General features: G+C 45.5%; 1 protein-coding gene across 1 annotated transcript in view; it reads right to left on the bottom strand.

Moving 5' to 3' along the window:
- Positions 1-21,496, bottom strand: part of TET1 (tet methylcytosine dioxygenase 1) — a 102,021-nt gene that overhangs the window by 39,591 nt on the left and 40,934 nt on the right. The window contains exons 4-6 of the mRNA XM_048505953.1: positions 13,603-16,099; positions 11,570-11,660; positions 5,946-6,039 (exon numbers count right to left, since the gene is read on the bottom strand). Of these exons, the coding sequence (XP_048361910.1) occupies positions 5,946-6,039; positions 11,570-11,660; positions 13,603-16,099 (2,682 nt within the window). The remainder of the gene's footprint in view (positions 1-5,945; positions 6,040-11,569; positions 11,661-13,602; positions 16,100-21,496) is intronic.

Below are 21,496 nucleotides of genomic sequence, written 5' to 3'. Positions count from 1 at the left end.
GACCTGATGAGGTGTGGCTGGACAGCAGCTGTAAAAGGAGATTCTGCCCCATCCGGCCAATCTGCCACAGCATCGTCTCTCACATCCCACGTCCGTTAGCTGGCATTCCAAGAAGCTAGTCTGGAAAAGATCAAGAAATAAGCCCTACACATTTCACTTCCTTGCCCCTAATTTCTTTAAGCAAGCAAGCAGCAACCCCAGTGGAGGCAGAAAGGGAAATACTTGGATAGAGTGCGGGATTTTCCATTCCTCAGCCATACTCCACATTCTGCCGTATCGGAGTTCAGCATGCCCCAGAGACCATTGTTTTAAACTGCTATCTCTTTCTCCCTCAAAAGATACATGTATACTAATCACAGTTCCTGTATTGACAAACCTCATTCAATGCAAGTGAAGAATTCTTATTTGTAGCAGTGTAGCATCAGGAACAGAGCAGGGGTGTCTTGTCTGCATCTTACATCAGTGTACTTATTTGTAGCAGTGTAGCATCAGGAATACTCAAAAATGATTTCAGTAGACCACCGTTCTCTCTCACACACATGCATCACAGAACACGTGATATCAGGAATGAAAGCGATAAAACTATTGGGACAACAATGCAAATGCTTTTGGAGGCAGTGAGACCTTGTCTGTCTTAATGATCAGCAACTCACTATCAAATCTGAAAGGCTGACGAGGAAGCGCACTGAACAGCCCACAGGCAATCTTGTGACATTTCATTTACAAAATTCGCTCCCTGCCTATATGCTCTATTGGGGTCCCTAAGACCGCTCACAATTAAAACAAGCTTTATAAAAACACATCATAAAAACTATTAATTTAAAACTAAAATACAAACTTAAAAGCACAGACAAACAATAATTAAAACACCAGGCAGGAAGGAGGAATCGTTGAGGGAATGCCATATGACCCAATAAATAAATAAATCTTCAACTGAAGACAGAAAACAGTGAGAGACTAATATCCCTTGGGTGACAGTTCCATAGGTTTTGTGCAATAAGCAAGAAGGTACACGCTCGGGATGCACCCACCTAATCTCAGAAGGCAGGGGTACCCAAAGCAGAGCCTCAAAAGATGGCCATGGCAGTTGGATAGGTTTGTTCGGAGTAGGAAGTCCAGATATGCTGGTCACTTGCTATATAGATTTAAAAGGTGAACACTGGCCTCTTGATTGGGCCCAGAAATAAACTGGGATCTAGCGTACATGGGCCAGGACTGTGGTGACATGGTGCTCATGATCTCATGGCGCTCCAAAGGGTGATCACCACTGCACAAAGGATTATCGGCTGCCCTCTCCCCTCCTTGAAAGAAATCTATAATGCCCGAAGCCTAAATAAAGCCCAAAATATTCTGAGGGACCCGTCTCATCCAGCACACTCTCTTTTTAAACTGCTACCATCTGGCAGACGATACAGGGCCCTCAGAACTAGGACAAAGAGGTTTAGAGACAGCTTCTACTCTAGAGCTGTGGCTATGCTAAACTCCGCTGCTTCATATTGATGTATTTGGGGCTGTGTAGGGATGGGTGGAGGATGATGATGTATGAGTCTGAAATTGTGTGATCGAGGAATGCTGCTGTAAATTTCGTTGTGCGTGCACAATGACAATAAAATGCTTATGCTTATGCTTATGCTTATCTGCTCCAGTCCACATCTTGGCTGCAGCATTTTGAACCAACTGAAGTCTCCAAAGATTTTGTAAGAGTAGCCCATTGCTGGAATCTAATCTAGATGTTGCCCTCACCTAAGTGGCTCAGGCTAGCCTGATCTCATCAGGTCTCAGAAGCTAAGCAGGATCAGTCCTGTTAGTATTTGGATGGGAGACGGCCAAAGAAGACAGGTGTTGCTAAGCAGAGGCATCCAATGGGAAACCTATGTTTCTCTCTTGTCTTGAAAACCCTACAGGGTGGCCATAAATCAGCTGCAACTTGGTGGTACTTTTTACCACCAATCTAGAGGTTACCAGGGCATGCTGCACCATAGTGGCCAGCTCTTTCCTATCCAGAATATCTTCTCCTCTCCATTGTGAATGAAGTCTGATGGGCAGAAGCAATGGACGGGCCCTTCTGCGCAATCCCTCTATCATAGCCCTTTATTAAATCTACAGTTGTTGTTATGTGAGCTAGTGGTGGGGCTCAAGTCCACCAGGCCCAGCTTACAAAGGGTTGTTCACACTGGCTGCAGTCTTAGTTTAAGACAGAACAGGGGCACAGAGTTGCAATTGGTACCAATTCCTTCATCAACAGAAGCTTACAGGCCAAGGGGCCACAGATAAAACACATACCTAAGCCTTGCTAAAGTGCAAACTTAATATTCAAAATGTAAATGTCCTTCAAGGTATTTTTAAAAATAAAACAATGCTTATGAGAATTATACACAGAGCTTCTTGCATAGTTTCACAGGGTTATTAATCTCTGCTTCACAAATTCATTATTTGCCATTTCAGTATTTAAATGCAGTTCCTAGCATAAATTTGGAGCCCGCACCCACTCAATTGTCTTGCTCTAGGGATGGCTTGACAAAGAAAATGGCATTTATAATTCAGCAGCCTACAGACACCTCTGCTATAAAGAAGTGCCTGTTTTCTTGATCACACACCTCCATTAACACTACTCAAATACATGGAGTAAGTCAGTAACAGAGATTTTCTCGTGTCTCAGAGGTGCAAAAAGAGCCTCAAAGGAAACAGTTCTTTGCTAATGTGTGTGTTTATTTACATAATAAATTGACTCTATAAAATAGTGACTCCAGCGCAACAAAATCTTGACTTGATTTTCCAGGAACAGAGAAACTGGCAAGTTCATCAAGTAATTAAATTTTCTATGGTGCCACAGTTGCACACAAGGCATAATGATACCAGTGGCATTTACTTCAGAGAGCTTCAGCTTCTAATATCAGATTATTAGTTCATGTGCAAACAAGGGCAAAACACTGCAAGTGACTCATTCCAACAGCTGTGACATTAAACAGTATGAAGGAACAAGTCTATGTTCTGTTTTCAAACTCAGCCTGCTGTGTGGACATAAATGTGAAGCACTTAGCAATGAGATCTGACATGCTTGATTTCGGTGCTGTTTGAAAGGGTAGCTGTGACAGGAAGAGCACAGAAATGTACCCCAGCAGCCAATAGGAACTGTAGACAGGGAAATGCTTAATTCTGACAGAGAGAGGCTTGGTCAGGTTTTGGAAGGTTGAGAGTGAGCAGCTGGAAGGGAGTAAGGTTTAGCATATCTGAAGTGTGATTTACAAGTTCTCTGAAAATAGCAGATCTTTAGTTAAAACTCTTTGTTTGGTGAGCTGAACCCTGTAAATGTTATACTATGTCAGCAGGGAACACAAACAATGATCACTCCACAGAATCACTTACAGTTATAGAAATACAGCCTGATATGATAAAAGTTATAATGTTACAATTAAAAAATAATTATTTCAAAATGTCACTTCATTTAGTTTTGTTAGCAGCACAAGCATCTTTTGATTAAAAGGTATATATTGTTCTAATGATGAAAATGCCATAAAATACTGACATCTAATCATGCAAATGTCCAACTCTAACCTAAACATCTGTATAAACACCAGAATGACATCAGAGCTATGCAACCCTAAACATAGGGAGTAAGTCTAGCTGACCTCAGTGGGTCTTACTTCTACACACATGCTTGGGATGGCACTATAGGACTGGGAAACGTCCCATCTAATGATTCATTTGCAAATGCAGGAAGACCTCAGAGTGGCATGTCAGTCAAAACACGAGCGGGCCATTAAAACCTTCAAACATCCCTTGGGGGGGGGGATTAGCTGCCTGGACGGACTTTTTTTGACAGGTTTCCAAGTGAAGTGGCTCTAGGACTTGCCTCCTGGGACACTGTTCACTAATGTACAGGTGGCAACATCCTCAAGGTACAGCCTCTTACTGCTTTCTTTGTATCAATGAAGAACAACCCCAGAAATCTATGCATTTTGCCATTTGTCATTAACCCTAACACATGTAACGCTATGATTCCCCACCCACCACAACCAAACACTGCTTCAAGAAAGCCTTTGAAGTTGCTCTGAAATGCTGCAAACCTTCATGACAAACGGATAGTCCTTCCAGATATTTACTTTGCCGGAGAGAGCTATGTTCTTGGGCTAGAAATATATCCCAAGGTAATGTTAGAAAGTATTAATTTTAGATACTTCCCTTCAAAATTCAAAAAAGTTTATTTTAGGCATCTGATAGCTTTGGTTCAAAGCACAGTTTTTGTTTTTATAAATAACTGGAATTTGGCTAAGGGTAGAAATATACTCCAAAGGAAGTATGTGTAACTTTGATTATAAATGCCTGAACAGCCCTTATAAGCAAAGCATAAATTTACTGAGAGCTGGCGTTAACAAAGTGGCAAAGAACTATCATCTAGGACAGTTGTGGCGAACCTATGGCATGAGTGCCAGAGGTGGTACTCAGAGCCCTCTCTGTGGGCACGCGCACACAGAGTTCATCATGTGGGGGGTGCAGAAAATTACCCCCCATACACACACATCTAGACTGGCTTGGGCCACTGGGCACAACATCCCGTGGAGAGCAGGGAGAACTTGGTTGGCGGCCCTGATGCCTGTGCTCCAGGTGGCTGCTGCCCGAGGGGGGGGGGGGCGGGCAGAGGCAGCCATAGAGAGGCGCAGAGCTGTGCGCACGGGGCTTACTGGAGCAGGAAGGCCCCTGCTTGAGCGGGTGAGGCGGAGGCAGAGGGATGGGGTGGAGGCACTGGAGCAGTGCAGGGCAGAGTGGCGGGTGCCCACAGGACTAAAACCTCAGTATTCAGGTTAAATTGCCGTGTTGAAACTTTGAGATAAATAAGTGGGTTTTGGGTGCTGTGTGGTTTCCGGGCTGTATGGCCGTGTTCTAGCAGCATTCTCTCCTGACGTTTCGCCTGCGTCTGTGGCTGGCATCTTCAGAGGAGATGCCAGCCACAGACGCAGGCGAAATGTCAGGAGAGAATGCTGCTAGAACACGGCCATACAGCCCGGAAACCACACAGCACCCAAGTGATTCCGGCCGTGAAAGCCTTCGACAATACAAGTGGGTTTTGGGTTACAGTTTGGGCACTCGGTCATGAAAAGATTCGCCATCACTGATCTAGGAAGCCCCCAGCCCAACCATGAAGTCAGTGGCTCAGCCCCTTCCATCCAAAGTATGGGGATAATACTGGTCTACCTATTAAGGTTGCCAGCCTGCAGGTGGTAGCTGGAAATCTACCATTCTTACAACTGATCTCCAGGCAACAGAGGTCAAATTCACCTGGCGAAAATGGGCGCTTTGAAAAATGGACACTGGCAATCATATGCCATTTAAGTCCCTCCCCTCCCTAAACCTCATTGTTCCCAGGCTACACCACCAAAATCTCTACACTCCATCTCACAAAAAGACATTATTATGGTCAACTGAGTTACAGTGGCCCAGAAAATTGTGTGCTTCTGCATTAGAATATAATCCCGAACAAATATGAGAATTATCATTCATTTTTATATGCTTGGTCAAAACCATTATTTTGTGCCTTATTGAACAGTGCTTTGACAAAAGAGCATTTATACTTCACTGAATGACTATCAGCAATACTTGCCTTTTGCAAACTGGGGAACTAGGACCCAGGCACAGAATTCTACGACGAAGAACGTCAGGCATGTTGAGTTCTGTGGCAGAAGAATGTACAACCCTGCTAACATCTTTTTCTGAGACAGATTATAGGTATTTTCCAACCTGAAGTTGGAAACCCTGCCACCTTTATCTGCTCTAAGAATTACTGAGAGAACGTATGTTAATACTTCTAGCACAGATAATGATCCAAGCCTAGCTTTTGGAGGAAAGGCTTTGGAAGAAAATCAGTTTATAATCACAAGATATGCATTAAAGGAAATAAAATTCAAGCATTCAAGTAAATATATTATTGCTATAAAATAAAAACTCACCCACTTGGCAATCGGACATCCCTGGGAACTTTTTCCTTCTCTTCCTGTATACACAACTATTTCTATTCTTACAGCGCTTCCTTTTGCTCCATACCTGTATAAAGGGAGAATCATTAGAAAAGGTGGAACGATTATAAAGTTCTCTAGTATTTAATTCTGTTAACAAATCTACTATGGTGTTCTTCCTGACTCCAAGAAACTACTGGAGATAATATTTCATTTTGGAAAACCCAGAATACCAAAAAAATGTTCTCAGAATGTTTCATGTGATCAGTTTATCACAGCTGATTTGCCACCACCACATAAAATAGACATGCTAAAATGCCAGCCACCAATAGCATTTACCCTGTCACCGAGAGTCAGCAAACAGAAGAAGAATTTGGATTTATATTTCCCCTTTCTCTCCTGTAAGGAGACTTATTCTCCTGTAAGGAGACTTACAATTTCCTTTCCCTTCCCCCTGCCCCCACAACAAACACCCTGTGAGGTGGGTGGGGCTGAGAGAGCTCAGAAGAACTGTGACTAGACCAAGGTCACCCAGCTGGCATGTGTTGGAGTGCACAAGCTAATCTGGTTCACCAGATAAGCCTCCACAGCTCAAGCGCCAGAGCAGGGAATCAAACCTGGTTCTCCAGATTAGACTGCCCCTGCTATTAGCCACTACACCACACTGGAAAGTCTAACAGAGCTGTCCAAAAGACTCTGGCTCTGATGAACTTCTATGTTTGCATCACTGCAGTCACTGAAAACACCTCTCCCACAGGTACACAATGCTATAATTTGGCATGCAGACATAGTGACTATGACAATACCTTTGGTATGTGTCAGAGATAACAAGGGAACATAAGACAGGAAAAAACCTTGTACACATGAGAAGCACCATTATTTTACATCTGCACCTGCAGAAGAACTGGAACCCAGTGCAGATGGGCCACACAGCTCGAAACAGATCCTGATTATCCATCCCTGTCAAGGTGGAGACAGTTGCAGCTAAACCATGTAGTAACCATCAAAAGAAGCCCCGCATATGTCATAATACTGTAGCCTGCCACACAGGTGATGAACGCATGAATGAGGTAGCCAGGTCTGGTCTGAGAGAGGACATCAGCCTCATCATAAAGACAGCACATCTGACCACTGATGCAACTAGGGCTTTGCGATGCAAGGGCAGATCAGGACCTGTCAAAGGGAGCCTTACATGCATATTTCCCCAAGATGACGAGGGCTGCCTACCATCTGTACCCTATTAATGGCAAAGTAAGTTATCACTCCTCCTCCTTACCTTCTCAACTGCAACACCACTGCCCCAATCATTCCCATTCCTTCACTTGGGGCGGGGGGAAGAATCCCTTTACCTACCTACCACACAAGCCTCTTTCCATGAAAGGCTCAGCAAGACTAAAGGAATCTCATCTGCCCCACTAAGAGTCTAATCTGAAGGGGGACTCACATCATTGTGCCAGCACAGGTGCCCACCCTGCTGGTGCAAGGGCCAAATGCGCCGGCAGACAGGGCAGACATGCAGGCACTCGGGAACCACAAGGCTCTGCAGCACCCAACCCCGGAAGCAGCTGTCATGTCCCAGCTCTGTTGGTGCAGGACGCTATGCCAGCATGGCTGGGGGCATTCCGACCTTAGTCAGCTTCCACTCAGGGTTTGGAGCCAGCAGTGTGGCCCACAAACTTACAGCACCGTTTTGGCGGTGTGAGTCCATTGAATCCAATGGAAGGTTTTCTGGTAGAGGCGACTGTTTTCCCTTCCTCCCTGCCTGCCAGAAAGCCCTCTGGAGGTAGCAGGGCAGTGCTGCAGCAACACCATCTCTACCCGCCATGGGCTCTGGATTGGGCTGTAAAAATCCTCGATTCTCTCCCACCTGCCTAACACTCCCCACTTGTTACATTACTGAGCCACCAAACAACTCCTCTCTGTTATCCTCACAGTCCTAGCTTGAACCCGCTCCCTAACCAATTACAGAAACATCCCATTAAAACCAGCATGTCCTTAAACTAGCCAGAAACACTTTTTAAGCCCCACCCCTAATAGTTCTTTTCTACAAGCAGCCAGCACTCGCTGACAGCCACTCCCCTAGCAAGAAGGTGTTACCCAGCGCCTGCAAAACATGAAGTGCTCATTCAGTAGCCACGCTCAATCGATCTATCTATATATATAAAAAGCTAACAGTGTTTTTGTTGATGATAGTATACCTCAGTAACTGCTGGGCCAATTCCTCTGAAAATTCCCAGCCACTATAGTCAGCCAGGCGAGAGTGTTTTTAGATGTTCACATTCCTGAAATTTCACACCTGGACCACGTAAACCGCTTTTTTCCTGGTGCTCCATGGTGAAGGACATGCAGCTGCCTTTGTGTAACTGTCACCCTTAGAATGTTCATGCTGCTTAGAATGTTCGCTCAGATGGCCAGATAGGAGCAGTGGAAACAGTACATAGGCAGTCACTCGAGTGGAAGTGAAACACACACACACACACACACATACACACAGGGGAGAGGGAAGGGAGAGGGGAGGGAGGGAGAGAGGGGTGGCATGCAAGGGAAGAGAAGTGAGAGAGGGGAGAGAGTGAGGGGTGGCATGCAAGGGAGGGGAGGCAGGGGGCCCAGCATCTTGATATGACCCACCCACCCTAGCAGAGGGAAAGGGAAGGGAGGGAGGGAGGGAGGGGTGGCATGCAAGGAAAAGAAGTGAGGGAGGGAAGAGAGTGAGGGGTGACATGCAATGGACGGGAGGGAGGGGCCAGGCACCCTAGATTCCCTGAATACTGCGGTTACAGTTAAGAAAACCAGGCACGCATTACTCAGGAGTAAGCTCGGTACAGCAACCGTGACATATTTTGAATGGCTGCATCGCGCCCCTCAGAGGGTTTCCTCAGAAGTGACACCCACTGCCACCAACCAAACTTACTCCCAGGTAAAGGATCATGACCAGCCAGCCTAGATGTGTGGGAGGGGTGCCTTTCCATCCCCCCCCCCCCCAGGAATGCGGGCACACACATCAATGACATCGCACAGTATCAGGCTGCGTGTTTGCATGAGCACATACTGCTGGCCTCTGTAATTGATTTGCTGCTACTGTTCCTTTCCCATGTCACCATGATAAGCCACAGCAAAGCGTGGCCGGGCCCCGCTAGTATATATATAAAAAGCTAACAGTGTTTTTGTTGATGATAGTATAACTCAGTAACTGCTGGGCCAATTCCTCTGAAAATTCCCAGCCACTATAGTCAGCCAAGCGAGAGTGTTTTTAGATGTTCACATACCTGAAATTTCACACCTGGCTCAGGTAAAATGCCTTTTTCCTGGTGCTCCATGGTGAAGGACATGCAGCTGCCTTTGTGTAACTGTCACCCTTAGAATGTTCATGCTGCTTAGAAGGTTCACTCAGATGGCCAGATATGAGCAGTGAAAACAGTACATAGGCAGTAATTCGAGTGGAAGTGAAACACATACACACACATACACATGAGGGAGAGGGGAGGGAGAGGGAGGGAAGGAGGGGTGGCATGCAAGGGAAGAGAGGGAAGGAAAGGAAAGGGACGGAGGGGGAGGCATGCAAGGGAAGAGAAGTGAGAGAGGGGAGACAGTGAGGGGTGGCATGCAAGGGAGGGGAGGCAGGGGGCCTAGCATCTTCATATGACCCACCCATCCTAGTGGAGGAAAAGGGAAAGGAAGAAGGGGGAGGGGTGGCATGCAAGGGAAGAGAAGTGAGGGAGGGAAGAGAGTGAGAGGCGACATGCAATGGACGGGAGGGAGGGGCCAGGCACCCTAGATTCCCTGAATACTGCGGTTACAGTTAAGAAAACCAGGCACGCATTACTCAGGAGTAAGCTCGGTACAGCAACCGTGACATACTTTGAATGGCTGCATCGCGCCCCTCAGAGGGTTTCCTCAGAAGTGACACCCATTGCCACCAACCAACTTACTCCCAGGTAAAGGATCATGACCAGCCAGCCTAGATGTGTGGGAGGGGTGCCTTTCCATTCCCCTCCCCCAAGGAATGCGGGCACACACATCAATGATATCGCACAGTATCAGGCTGCGTGTTTGCATGAGCACGTACTGCTGGCCTCTGCAATTGATTTGCTGCTACTGTTCCTTTCCCATTTCACCACAATAAGCCACAGCAACGCGTGGCTGGGCCCCGCTAGTGAGGCATAAGCCACAATAAAACCTAAAGAGCCACACAACCAGTTTAGTAGGGACCCCTGTCTTTGCAACAAAATACCTTCTCTCCCTACTTTTACAATCTTTTTCGAAGCTCAGAAGATTTTGGAAGCCATGTTGTGATTACCTGAATGAGCTTTATGGATTATGGCCAGTGCCCGGCACCAGTAATTGCATTGTTTGGGTATGAAAGGGAAAATGTTCCCTCTTGTAGTTCGCATTCATTAGTACAGGAAAGCAGCCTTACCTGTTATCCAAGTGGTATCCCGAATTGTTGTAATGGTCTTTAAAACAATCCTCCAGTTGGCTACACTGCCGTTCATTTACCTCCCAGAGCTGGCTATCTGTCTTAAATACAACCCCTAGGAACGAAGACTGGACCTCCCAGTCCCTTAACCACCTGTACACCCACCTTTTTGTCTGATTTCTAGTAGAACAACCATTAATATCAGTGGTAGTTTTGACATGGAGGTATGCAGCCCCTCTCACTATCCAACATGTAGGACTGACAGCCAGAGTGGTGTACTGGTTACACAGCAAGATCTAGGAAACCCAGGGTCCAATTCCTACTCTGTCATGAAAGCTTGCTAGGTGACCTTGGGCAAGCCACACTCTCCACCTAACCAACCTCAAAGGATTGTTGTGAGGATAAAACGGAGGACAGGGGAATGATGTGAGCTACTTGTGGTCCCCTTGGGCTGAAAGGTGGGGTATTAAATCAATAAAATCAATAAAACATTTAGAAGGATCAAGCCTTCCAGTTACTGCAACTCAGATGCTGAAATCCAGACACAGGGGCATACCAGCTTAGGGACATGGGGATACCCATATCTCTGGACGCACGCCTTTCGGTCATGTGAGGATGCCCCCACCACATGACAAACCAGTGCGTGCCCCTCCTGCCCCCTTACCAGCCGGCTTCTACCCTCCCCAGGCCCTGGGGAGAGCAGCAGCTGGCCTCCAAGGGTCTCCAGCTGGCCTCCGGGGGCAGGAGGTTTCTGTCCTTCCCAAAGCCTGGGGAGAGCAGGAGCTGAGCCAGCCTCCACAGACGTGCTTTTAAAAGTACGGAGGCCGGGGCCAGGGGCGTGCCCCTCAGAGGGCGGGGCTTGTTGGGCATAGCCCCGCCCTTGAGCCCCGTCCTTAGGCACCATGCTTTTAAAAGTGCTTTCTTGGAGGCTGGCTTGACTTCTACTCTCCCCAGGCTCTGGGGAGGGCAGAAGCCAGGCTGTAGGGAGCCCGGGGGTGGGGCAGGGCAGGGAGTACCCAGAGGAGTTGTCTCTGGGTGCCATTTCCGCCCCCCCCCCATACACCTCTGTCTAGACATGCACAAGACAAGGGATATTCTGTATAAACAGTATACGAAAATTAATGGGTTAGGCCCCATTTATGTTCTGATGCTTATAGATATACAGATATTTTAATCATTTACTGTTCCGTCCTTTCCTCACCTGTCCTCCATTATTTCCCTCACAGCGGCAACACTCGGCCCTGTTCCCAGGTGCGTATAATATGGTCCTTCATCCTTCTCTACTATTTGTTCTACAGAAAGGATAAAAAGATATTAACAATGTCATCTACATATTATATAAGCACTAGTGCATTCACACACTAATTTCAACCACTCCTAAAGTCCTATGGATACCACCACAAAGTGCAACCTACTTCCCCAATCAGTATGTCTCTTTCACTCTCTCCTATTGTTAGTAGAAAGCCCTTTCAGTGGCCAGAGGTCCAGCTATCAATTACAGTCTTCTGCTGGTAGAGTATGACTAGCAGCAAGGCTGAACCCTAACCTGGGCCAGGTCACAGTGGCAGTACTACTACCACTGTCTTTTCTATTTAGAGCCCAAGAGAGGAAACCACCGCAGACTGTAATTTTAAAAAGGCCACATAATGTAGGTTGGGATTAAAGAAGATTTCTGTGTCTGAAGAATATTCTGATGCACAGTTTAATGATAACAATTCATTATCAGCTGGTTCTGGTGGGTTTTCCGGGCTGTGTGGCCGTGGTCTGGTGGATTTTGTTCCTAACATTTCGCCTGCATCTGTGGCTGGCATCTTCAGATGTGTATCACAGAGAAAAGTCTGTTTCACACTGTGTCTAAGTGAGAAGGGAAAGTTTAGTGTGGTATATTGTCCATGTCCCAGGGTGGGGAACCAATCATTAAGTGTTTCGGTGGAACTTGCTATGCAAAGGTGTGGTTGAGTGCATTGTATTGAGAGTGGGGTTATAGACACAGTGTGAAACAGACTTTTCTCTGTGATACACCTCTGAAGATGCCAGCCACAGATGCAGGCAAAAAGTTAGGAACAAAATCCACCAGACCACGGCCATACAGCCCGGAAAACCCACCAGAACCAGTTGAATCCGGCAGTGAAAGCCTTCGACAATACAATTCATTATCAATACAGGAGCAAATGTAATATACAATATACCCTCCGCCCACCCCCCAAAGGTCTACTGGAGCTCAATGAGTGGACACAAAACATCAGTAACAAAACTCAGTGGCAACAGATCAGCCAATGTTCAAAGCTCAAGTCCAGAAATCCACCCCAAAGCAGTTACCTACACAGGACCCAATGGCACGATCTTATCCATTACTGTCGGGATAGAAGATCATGACACTTTGGCCTCAATGCAGCAAGAATCAATGTTTTAGTTTACCAATAACTAAAGCACTTGTGCGGGGTCCCTCTCTATCAGCCCCTTACTGCTGTGTTTTGGGGTCCCCCAATGCTGCCCTTGGGCTATAGCCTCAGAAAGCGGAGTAGAGGTGGACAAATCTAACCCCTCACTCAGCCCCAGATAGAAGGTTACCCAGTGACCCTAGGGACCTGTCACCCTCTTGCCCGTTTTCCCCCCTTGGACTGCCCTGTTGGGCTTCTTTTAGGGGGTTGTGTCACACCCCTTTCAGCCTGAGGCAACCAGACTCCCTGGGGCATTCCCTGACCCTCCTCCTAGGGGCCAAATTGGCTGGCCCCAGTGTCCCTCTGGGCCTTGTCCCATCTCCCCAACCCTATCCTCTCACCCTGCCCCCATGACCTTGCAAGATGCTGGGGTTATGGCCATCAGGTTTTGCTCCTCCCAGAGGGGGAAGCAACCTTTGGGAGGGATGTTTTCACTGTGGTTGGATCAGAGCTGCTGCGACCTTCCCCACCAGTCCCCATGGCATCCAGGGACCGCTCTCACTGGGCCTGTTCCTTTCTTGAGAGTCCAGCGGGTGCTTGCTTTCACTGCTGCCAACTGCTGCCATTGCTCCTGTCATCACCCTTCCTGCTGCCTTCTGCTGCCACCACTCATCTCACCTCCTCCCGCCTCCTCTCCAGTTTGAGGTAAGAGGGCCGGGGGAGAGGATGGAAGGGGAGAGGAGACAGAAGCAGTCCCAAGTGGTGGCTGTCTCAGGACAGCACTCTTCTGTGCGAAAACAATCTGAACAAACATTTGAAAACTCTGTGCAATAATGAACCAAGCAGCACTTACCAACACAGTCGCAAGATGGAAAATCAGTCTGCCCTCTCTTTGTAGGAGTATCGATTAGGTTCTTCGTAGGGGTGTCTAGGAATTTCATAGGGGATTCAAGAAAGCTACTGAGTGTATTTTTTGCTGGAGAATATCCTAAGATTCCAGTACTCTGTGGATTCTCGTTCTCCAAGCTTCCTGATGTTAGAACTTTAACTTCCTCTGCACCATCAGCACTCCTGAGAGTTTGCAATGGATCCTCTGAAGGGGGCTCCCCACAGTTAATGGGCGTGGCCTGAAGCTTCTGAGCCTTTTGCTGTTCCAGGCCATCCAGCTGGAGCTTCGCCGTGTTTTCAGCACAGATTTCAACCCCCCTTTGGCTGGACTGACTGAAGGATTGAGGCAAAGGATGCATCTGAGCAATATCCATTGCTTGTTGTACCTGAGAAGTCTTGTCCTTTTCTGTAAACATCTGCATATTGTCACTTCCTTGGTTGAAACAGGATGGTGGGTCTAAGTGAGAAACAGATGGAAGATTGCTGGAGGGCAGGCCACTGTGTGGCAGAGTAACAGACGCACCACCAGGAGGATCAGCACTCTGGGCATTGATAGAGCCCTTGATTTTCACGTGTTCGGGTGCCATCTCACGGCCAAGTAGCTTGTCTTTCATTTTGTCCAGTGCTGAGGCAGGTACAGGTCTATGGAATATGATTTGAGTTTTGGGAAGAAACAACGTCGCCGTTTTCTGTTGTGATGCCAAAGTGATCTGATTCCGCCCCTTTTGCGCTTTGGTTTTAGAAGGCTTTTTCCCCATCCCAGTTAGCTTGGAGTCTTGTAGTGCAGTCCGACCAGGCTTGCGGAGCTTAGAAGATCTCCTGGGTTTCTCTAGTAATTCGCCAGACTGGCATTCTTGTGGCAGTTGGCTATTTTGTTGGTCAGGCACAGCTTGAGGCTTCTTCTTTAGTCTTTTTGCCCGAGGTACCGGCTTGTCAGTTTTCCGCGCAGGTTGCCTTTGCTTGACTAACAGTGAGCTATAATTGTTCCTTCCAAATACCGATTGTTTCTTCTGCAATAGGCACTGGTCCTGTTTATATTTTGATTGCATATCTGGTGGTATTCGACTAAGAAATGACGTCTTCTGATCTGGGTTTGTGGATTCAATTATTGCTGCAAGTTGAGTTAATTGGGTAGCTACCTCTTCTTCATCTTGGCTATGAATACCATCCTTAATTACAGAATTACTTTTTGAATTCAGGCCATGAATAGCCTTTCCCTCCCATTTCCCAAGCATCTCCACTCTGTTTCTCCGTTGTTTGACAGTATTTGAGTTTTTGGAACATGGCCCAATGGCAGTTTTATGGTGAAGAGGATGTTTCTTGGTAGTATGATTTGAATTTCCCCCAGACGCTAATGCAGCGAAAGGCTTGGTATCTCTTGGAGAGAAATGCAATCGACACAGTAAACTAGATGGACCTGTGGATTTATTACAGACTTCAGAAGTAGCACTTTGACCGTTATAAAGCAAATTATTTGGAAGATTTTTTCTCTGTGAATGAGCACAATGTTGGTCTTTTGGTGGGCAAGTCCCTTTAATTGCTTTCAGTGCTGATGTGAAAGAATGGGAATTCTCCTTGCTGTAATTGTTAAATGAATGAGAAGTTGTTTCTTGCTCTGTACACTGACCACTTTCGATTTTAGCTGGTGAAGAAGCACCTAAAGAGACTTCTGACAGACGTGTTAATGCCTCAATGGCAACAATCTGCTCTACAGTTAAATTTCTGTTTTTAATCAGCGATAAAAAAGTTGATTGAAGTGACATATCTTCAGGCTGGAAATCCTTGCTTGATATGTTTGAAGCACCATCCTCAAGACAGCCATCTTCCTCAAGCACAGGAGTGCAAGATGGTTTGCCCTGACGGTCTAAAAGTGAAATGGTTTGCAAAAGTGAGTTCTGAGATTCTTGAATGGCGTTAGAGTTTTCTGTCTCCTTCGCTAGAACATGGTTGTTTTTTGCAGGGGGAGCACCACATGTTCCAGCGCTGAGGTGATTCAGCGGAGAAGCACCAGTCCCAAAGGCATCGGAGTCATTCTCTTTGTAACTTTTAGTTGCATTGACACTTCCGCTCACATCTTGTATCAATGACAAATCACATTCTGCTGGTGAAAAAGGTATGCTTTTAATACCGTTTTTAACAGTTTGTGCAAACAACTTTTTAGGCTCATCTAACGCACTGGAAGAAGAAACGGTTTTTGCATCCTTTTCAGAATGCTTCAAATTCTCATTCCTTGCTCCAGCTCCACAGAGGTCACCATTCACATGGACGCTGAGCAACGGTTTCTCATTCTGCGCCCACTTCTCAGCTTCTAGACCGGTCATACTTCCCTTTTCATGTGACTGTGCATTTTCCCAAGGCAGTGGCTGGTTTGGTTTCACCTTGTATTTTTCACTATGGCCGTTAGCAATACATTCCATGAGCTCAGGTCTGCAGCCATTGACTGGTTTGTTTTCTAAGTCTCCCTGCAAAATAATACAAACAGAGTTTTAGAAAGAGCTGTGACCCCCCTTTGAAAACATGAGAGCTTTGGTCCTCGCCTAATCAACTTTTTTAACGGGAAGGAGCAAGACAGAAACATAGCACAAACACACAGGCAAAAACAATAAAAAGGGAACACAAAGAGGAGCAAAATAGCCACAGACACTTAACTGAATGACGTAGCTTAGTGTCAACCCAACTGTCAATGATGATTACTTCCAAATAAGCCCAGTGAGGATAAAGCTTTGGTTCTCATTTCTACATAGGCAGAGAGAGGCATTCCAGAAGAATAAAACCACAGATGTCTGGGATTTATATTCATTGATCCCCTTTTCAATAACCTTCTTTTGTATGGCAGAGGTTTAACTGGATATGCATACCCAGCTCGGTTGAGTAGCTTCAGTGCTACAAAAGGCAATAGTTCAGAGGCAGAAGGGGTAAGTCATCAAGAAAGTGGGGGGGTGGGGGAGAAGAGGACAGGGATGTGGGTTTTCCATAAAAATCTGAATCCAAAAAATTTCCAGAACATTTTCCAATTCAAATTTACATAATGTTTGCCAAAGAAAGCATGTACACGGAGTGGTCCATGCTTCACACCCCACAATTAACTCATCAAACACCAACAACTGTAGGTACTGTATTTTCATACATGGCTGGAAAAACTTGTACAGAAAAATTACTTTTTCATAGCCCAACACTGTGGGGGGTGGTGGTGGTGGTGGTGGTTTGAAGCAAAAGATGATGAGCCAGCGTCCTCACCAGATCACAAGGTACACACTGAGATTCTGCTGCTTTTTCTTAAGATGGAAGAAGTCTGTATCTGGGTATTGGAATGAGGCCTAGAAAGTCTTTGGTACTACCTGGCATGCTGTTATGTTGGACCCTGTGTCAGTATTCTCAGCCCAAATGTGAAAGAGAGCGGGGCAGACTTGTCCAGAGCTATTCAAAATATGAAGGAAAACATTACAGTGCCAAGAGAGATTAAAGAGAGAGGAGGAGAGCTGTCCATGTTCAGCACTGAGGACTGATTCCTGTTACTGGGGGTTACCTATGGAATGCGACAATGATGTAATGCAGAAGATACTAGAAATGGTGCATTCATACAATAGTGACTCAAGACGAGCTGGGGAAGTTATGCAGGAATACGAGACAAAGCATAATAAAGAGAGTTAAAATAGCAGCGGGGCAGAGAGAGATCACGGATATTCAGTAGGAAGTACATTTATGCAGGAGTTATAGACATGAAAAATGTTGGGAAACAGATGTGTGGATGATGGTCAGGGCATATTTTTCAAAATGCTTAGAAGCTTTTAATACTACCAATCCCCAACTCTTGTCAACTGTTTGTCAAAAGGCCTAAAGCACCAAAATTCATTGCCCCCTTTCTACTGGCACCTTCACATTTTGTCCCTGGAACTATTTCGAAGAGCAGCTTGTGTGTTACACTCCACTCTGCAAATCTCGAAACCTCTTCCAGCCTGAGAAGCTTCCCACAAATGGCTTTTCCTCACATTTTGCCCAGCAAACTAAAGAGCTACAAAAGGGGTTGCCAACCTGCAGGTGGCGGCTGGCGATCTCCTAGGAGACAGAGATCAATTCACCTGGAGAAAATGACTTATTTGGAAGCTGGACTCTATGGAACTATATACCCCACTGAGGTTCATCCCCTCCTCAAACTCAACCCTCCTCAGGCTCCACTCCCAAAAGTTCTAGGTATTTTCCAACCTAGAACGGGCTACCCTACAAGGCGCAACCCTTCAACGTTCCATATAACCTGCACTGTTGGTCACAATGAAACACATCACAGATGCCAAAGGATGATGGCTACATTCAGATATCTTGACTAGCTTCACCCTAAAATTCATTTTTTTAAAAAAGCCAATAAAACACAAGCCATTTTAGCTGTTCTTGTGCTCTTCCGTTTTCCTTCCTCCCTTGGGCTTCAACTGAGCACTATCAGCTTGTCTAAATCACCATGATGGCTACATGCAGGCATCTCTGGTAAAGTGGAGTTTGTGTATTCCACACACTCTGGGATTCTAAAGTGGGATTAAACTGAGGTTTAGATTCCCAGTTTGTGGAGGGTAAACAACCTCCAATACATCAAGGTGCTTGCATTGAGATGGCATAGCGGATGGGAGCTTGATCCAGGCACGGAGGAAGCACAAGGCAAAGAGCATGTGCACAGCAACAAACAACAGCGGTTGTGCCCAAGTGGCTTCTCCTGGAGTCTGAATAGAGCGGTTCTCTGTAAAACAACTATACGCCCACAACTAACTATTCCTCAGCTCATGCTCACAGGCACTTTGCACCATACATGATCAGCATACCTAGCAAAATCCCAGCCTGATTTAAAGGAAGGAGGAGATCAACAGGTGACAACTGGCAGCCAACTGCAGCCTGTCTAGTCTAAGGGAGAGAGCCATATCAGGAGGATGTAGCTGCCTTTAAGCAACCGTAGTTCCACTGCTGCATGGCTTTTTTCTTTTCTCCCTTGCCTGATGTGCACAAACAGCTGCCAATCCTACAGAATTGCTCCCCACTGATCCCAACCCTTCCAAGAAGAGCAACCTGAAGTCCCATGAATACTGTTAGCAGCCTTGAACCTGGTGGGATATCAAGTCAAAGAAAATTTAAAAATAAAATTAAATAAATAAAAATAATGCCCACAAGGCTCTCCAAAATAATACCTAACCTTAAAAGGACATCCCCTAGGTTTACACAGAGCCTTGTAAACATGTCACTTGGAAAGTGAACTGTACCACTTTTGTGAATAGTTAACCTCCAGCTCAACCCTGCTAAAAAGTAGCCAACCAGACTACAACTAAAACAACTCTACTTCCAGCTAACCTTTTTTTAGACGAGATTGCTGAATTAAGCTCAGCAGCTCTGAACATGCCTATATACACTGCAAGCTACATGTACACAAACTATACTACTACACATTTAACTTGCCTCGATAATATTGTGTGAAAACCCTGATCACGCTGGCAACATGTTCAAATCAAAGCAATCTCCTCCCCAACACACACGGGCTGTAATCAAGGCACTATTTATTTATTATTATTTAAACCATTAAAGGTCCCCAGAGAGGGAATATTAAAACATTTCAGACATTGAAAAGCATTTAAAATATACAAATATGAAATATTTACAATAATTAAACAAACATAATGTAAGCACACAGAAAGAGAGGAAGACTAGCAAGAGTTACGCAAGAACACACCAAACCAAAAGTCTTCATATGGTGGCAGAAGCCAATGACAGAGGGAGACAGACAAGGGGAGGGAATTCCAAAGTCTTGGTGCCACGACTGAGAAGGTCCTATCTGATAAACCAATTAACTTCTCAGATATTTTTCTAAAAACAAAGACACTTGGGGCCAGGCTGTGAAAGGCATACCCATTCACCAACCATGTAATTTAGCAACAATCACAATATCATAAAGATGGCAGATTTTAAAAAATTAACTGAGGGTATTAGCCTACGCTGTTATAACATAGACCTATTACAAAATAGGCAAACATTTTGTAGAGCCAATGTCTAAGTTGATTTGGTTTAAGAGAAACAGGTCAAAGCTATGCAGTTACATGACATCTACAACACAGACAAACAAGAAAGCTGACCAAATTCAAGTAATGATACCAGTTATCAAAGATCAAAGGGAACCTACCAGAAAAATCCTTCATCTCTTCCTTCTGTACCACCTAGAAAATAACTGTTAGGTATTAGATGGGGAGCAAGGCAAATTTTTTAGAAGTCAAAATTGCTTATGAGAATTGCTGGGCTTCTGGAACTCATCTCAATCATCAGGACTAGTCTAGCCTTTTCCAATTGCTGGCTAATGCTCCTGACATGGCTGTAAAGTCACTTATAAAGCCAGCCAGCCAAATGCCTGTCACAGGAGAGAAATCTTCATAATCAGTACCTATCAGTTCTTTAAAATATAAAATAGGAACACCACCCAGGGACTTCTAGACAGGAAAAAATGTCTAGAAATGTTTACATCTGGAATAAGAGTTAATTGGGCTTTTTAAAAAACAGAATAGTAGGTTATTTTACTATGCAAAAGTGATAGCAATGAAGAAGCACAATGAAGGCAGGAGGCCAGGGCATGCTTACAAACTTTGCTACGCCAAAGGTTTCCTGCAGTGCTGTCAGTCAGGAGCTAACATGGCACACTCCTATTCCTTTGCACCCAATCTGGGTCAATGAGGCTTCTGAAAGTTAACTGGAAGATGATCCAAGGCCACTGAACTTCACAACTCTCCAAGTACGCTTGTAAAAAGCCACTTGGACAGTGACCTATGTTAAGTAAGAACTGCCTTTACATGACCAGGGAAGAAGACTTCCTAGAAGTCTGCAGTTCTTCATTTAAACCACAACTCAGATGAGTTCTAGAGGGAGGGAGGCTAATTAAAAACAAAACAAACCTGGCTGGTAACTTTTGTTGTAATCTACCCAAATCTTTCTTTCTAAAGAAACAGACGAAGTGAGGCACCTTGGTCCAGAGGTGGAATAAAAACCAGAACAAGATTACTATATTAATATTTCACTCAATGTGCCGTTACCTAGACGATTAAACTAGCTCTGCCTCAGAGCAATTTGGCATAGATAGGTTTACTGTTCTCACAACTGCTTATGAGAATAATCCACCTCCCAAAAAATGTTGGGAGAACACAAGTGCCAGAGCCACAAAACAGCAACAGAGAAGGACAGCAACAGAGAAGACCTGCTGAAAATTTACAGCCAGTCATCACAACTGAGATTCTCCAAGAGCTGCAGGGAAATTTCACTTGCAGGCATGATCAGGCACCCATGGCATATTTCATCAGTTTGAGAGTTGAAGTGGCAGCGAGGTAGCGCTCATTCCCACATCTGCACACAGGGAAAAGACCAGATTCCAGAACTGTTGTGCAGATGGTCCCACATCCATCAGTATACACTTTCTCATTTGTGTTAAAGCAACACACTGATTGAAACCACACCACCTCGGCTGCAGAGAAGCAAGCATATGGTAGCCTTACAGCAAAACTCTGGTTGCGAGCGCCAAAAGCCTTTATTGGTGAAGTTCCATCAAATCCTGAAACAGAGCAAATAGATTATTCTTCTATCTGGCGTGTACTTGTCAGAGCCTCTGCAGATGTAGATGGCAGGCTGACTTGAATCATTAAAACTGAGCATGCCATGCAATGCCCTTTCCCCTCTCGTTAATTGTGTCAATGCTACCTTAAATATGATCTGAAAGTTCTTAGACTCAAAGGCAGTCAACGGACATCAGTGAGAGGCCGAAAAGGTACCGGATCCCAAAGTTTTCCCCCATGATGATAAACTACTTGTCATGCAGCAAATATTCACATATTTTAGATGCAGCAAAGTGT

Source organism: Sphaerodactylus townsendi, linkage group LG08 (genome assembly GCF_021028975.2).
Source record: "Sphaerodactylus townsendi isolate TG3544 linkage group LG08, MPM_Stown_v2.3, whole genome shotgun sequence".
NCBI classification, from domain to species: Eukaryota; Metazoa; Chordata; class Lepidosauria; order Squamata; family Sphaerodactylidae; genus Sphaerodactylus; species Sphaerodactylus townsendi.
The sequence above is the reverse complement of the archived record's forward strand: the minus strand, read 5'-3'. Positions and strand labels throughout refer to the sequence as shown.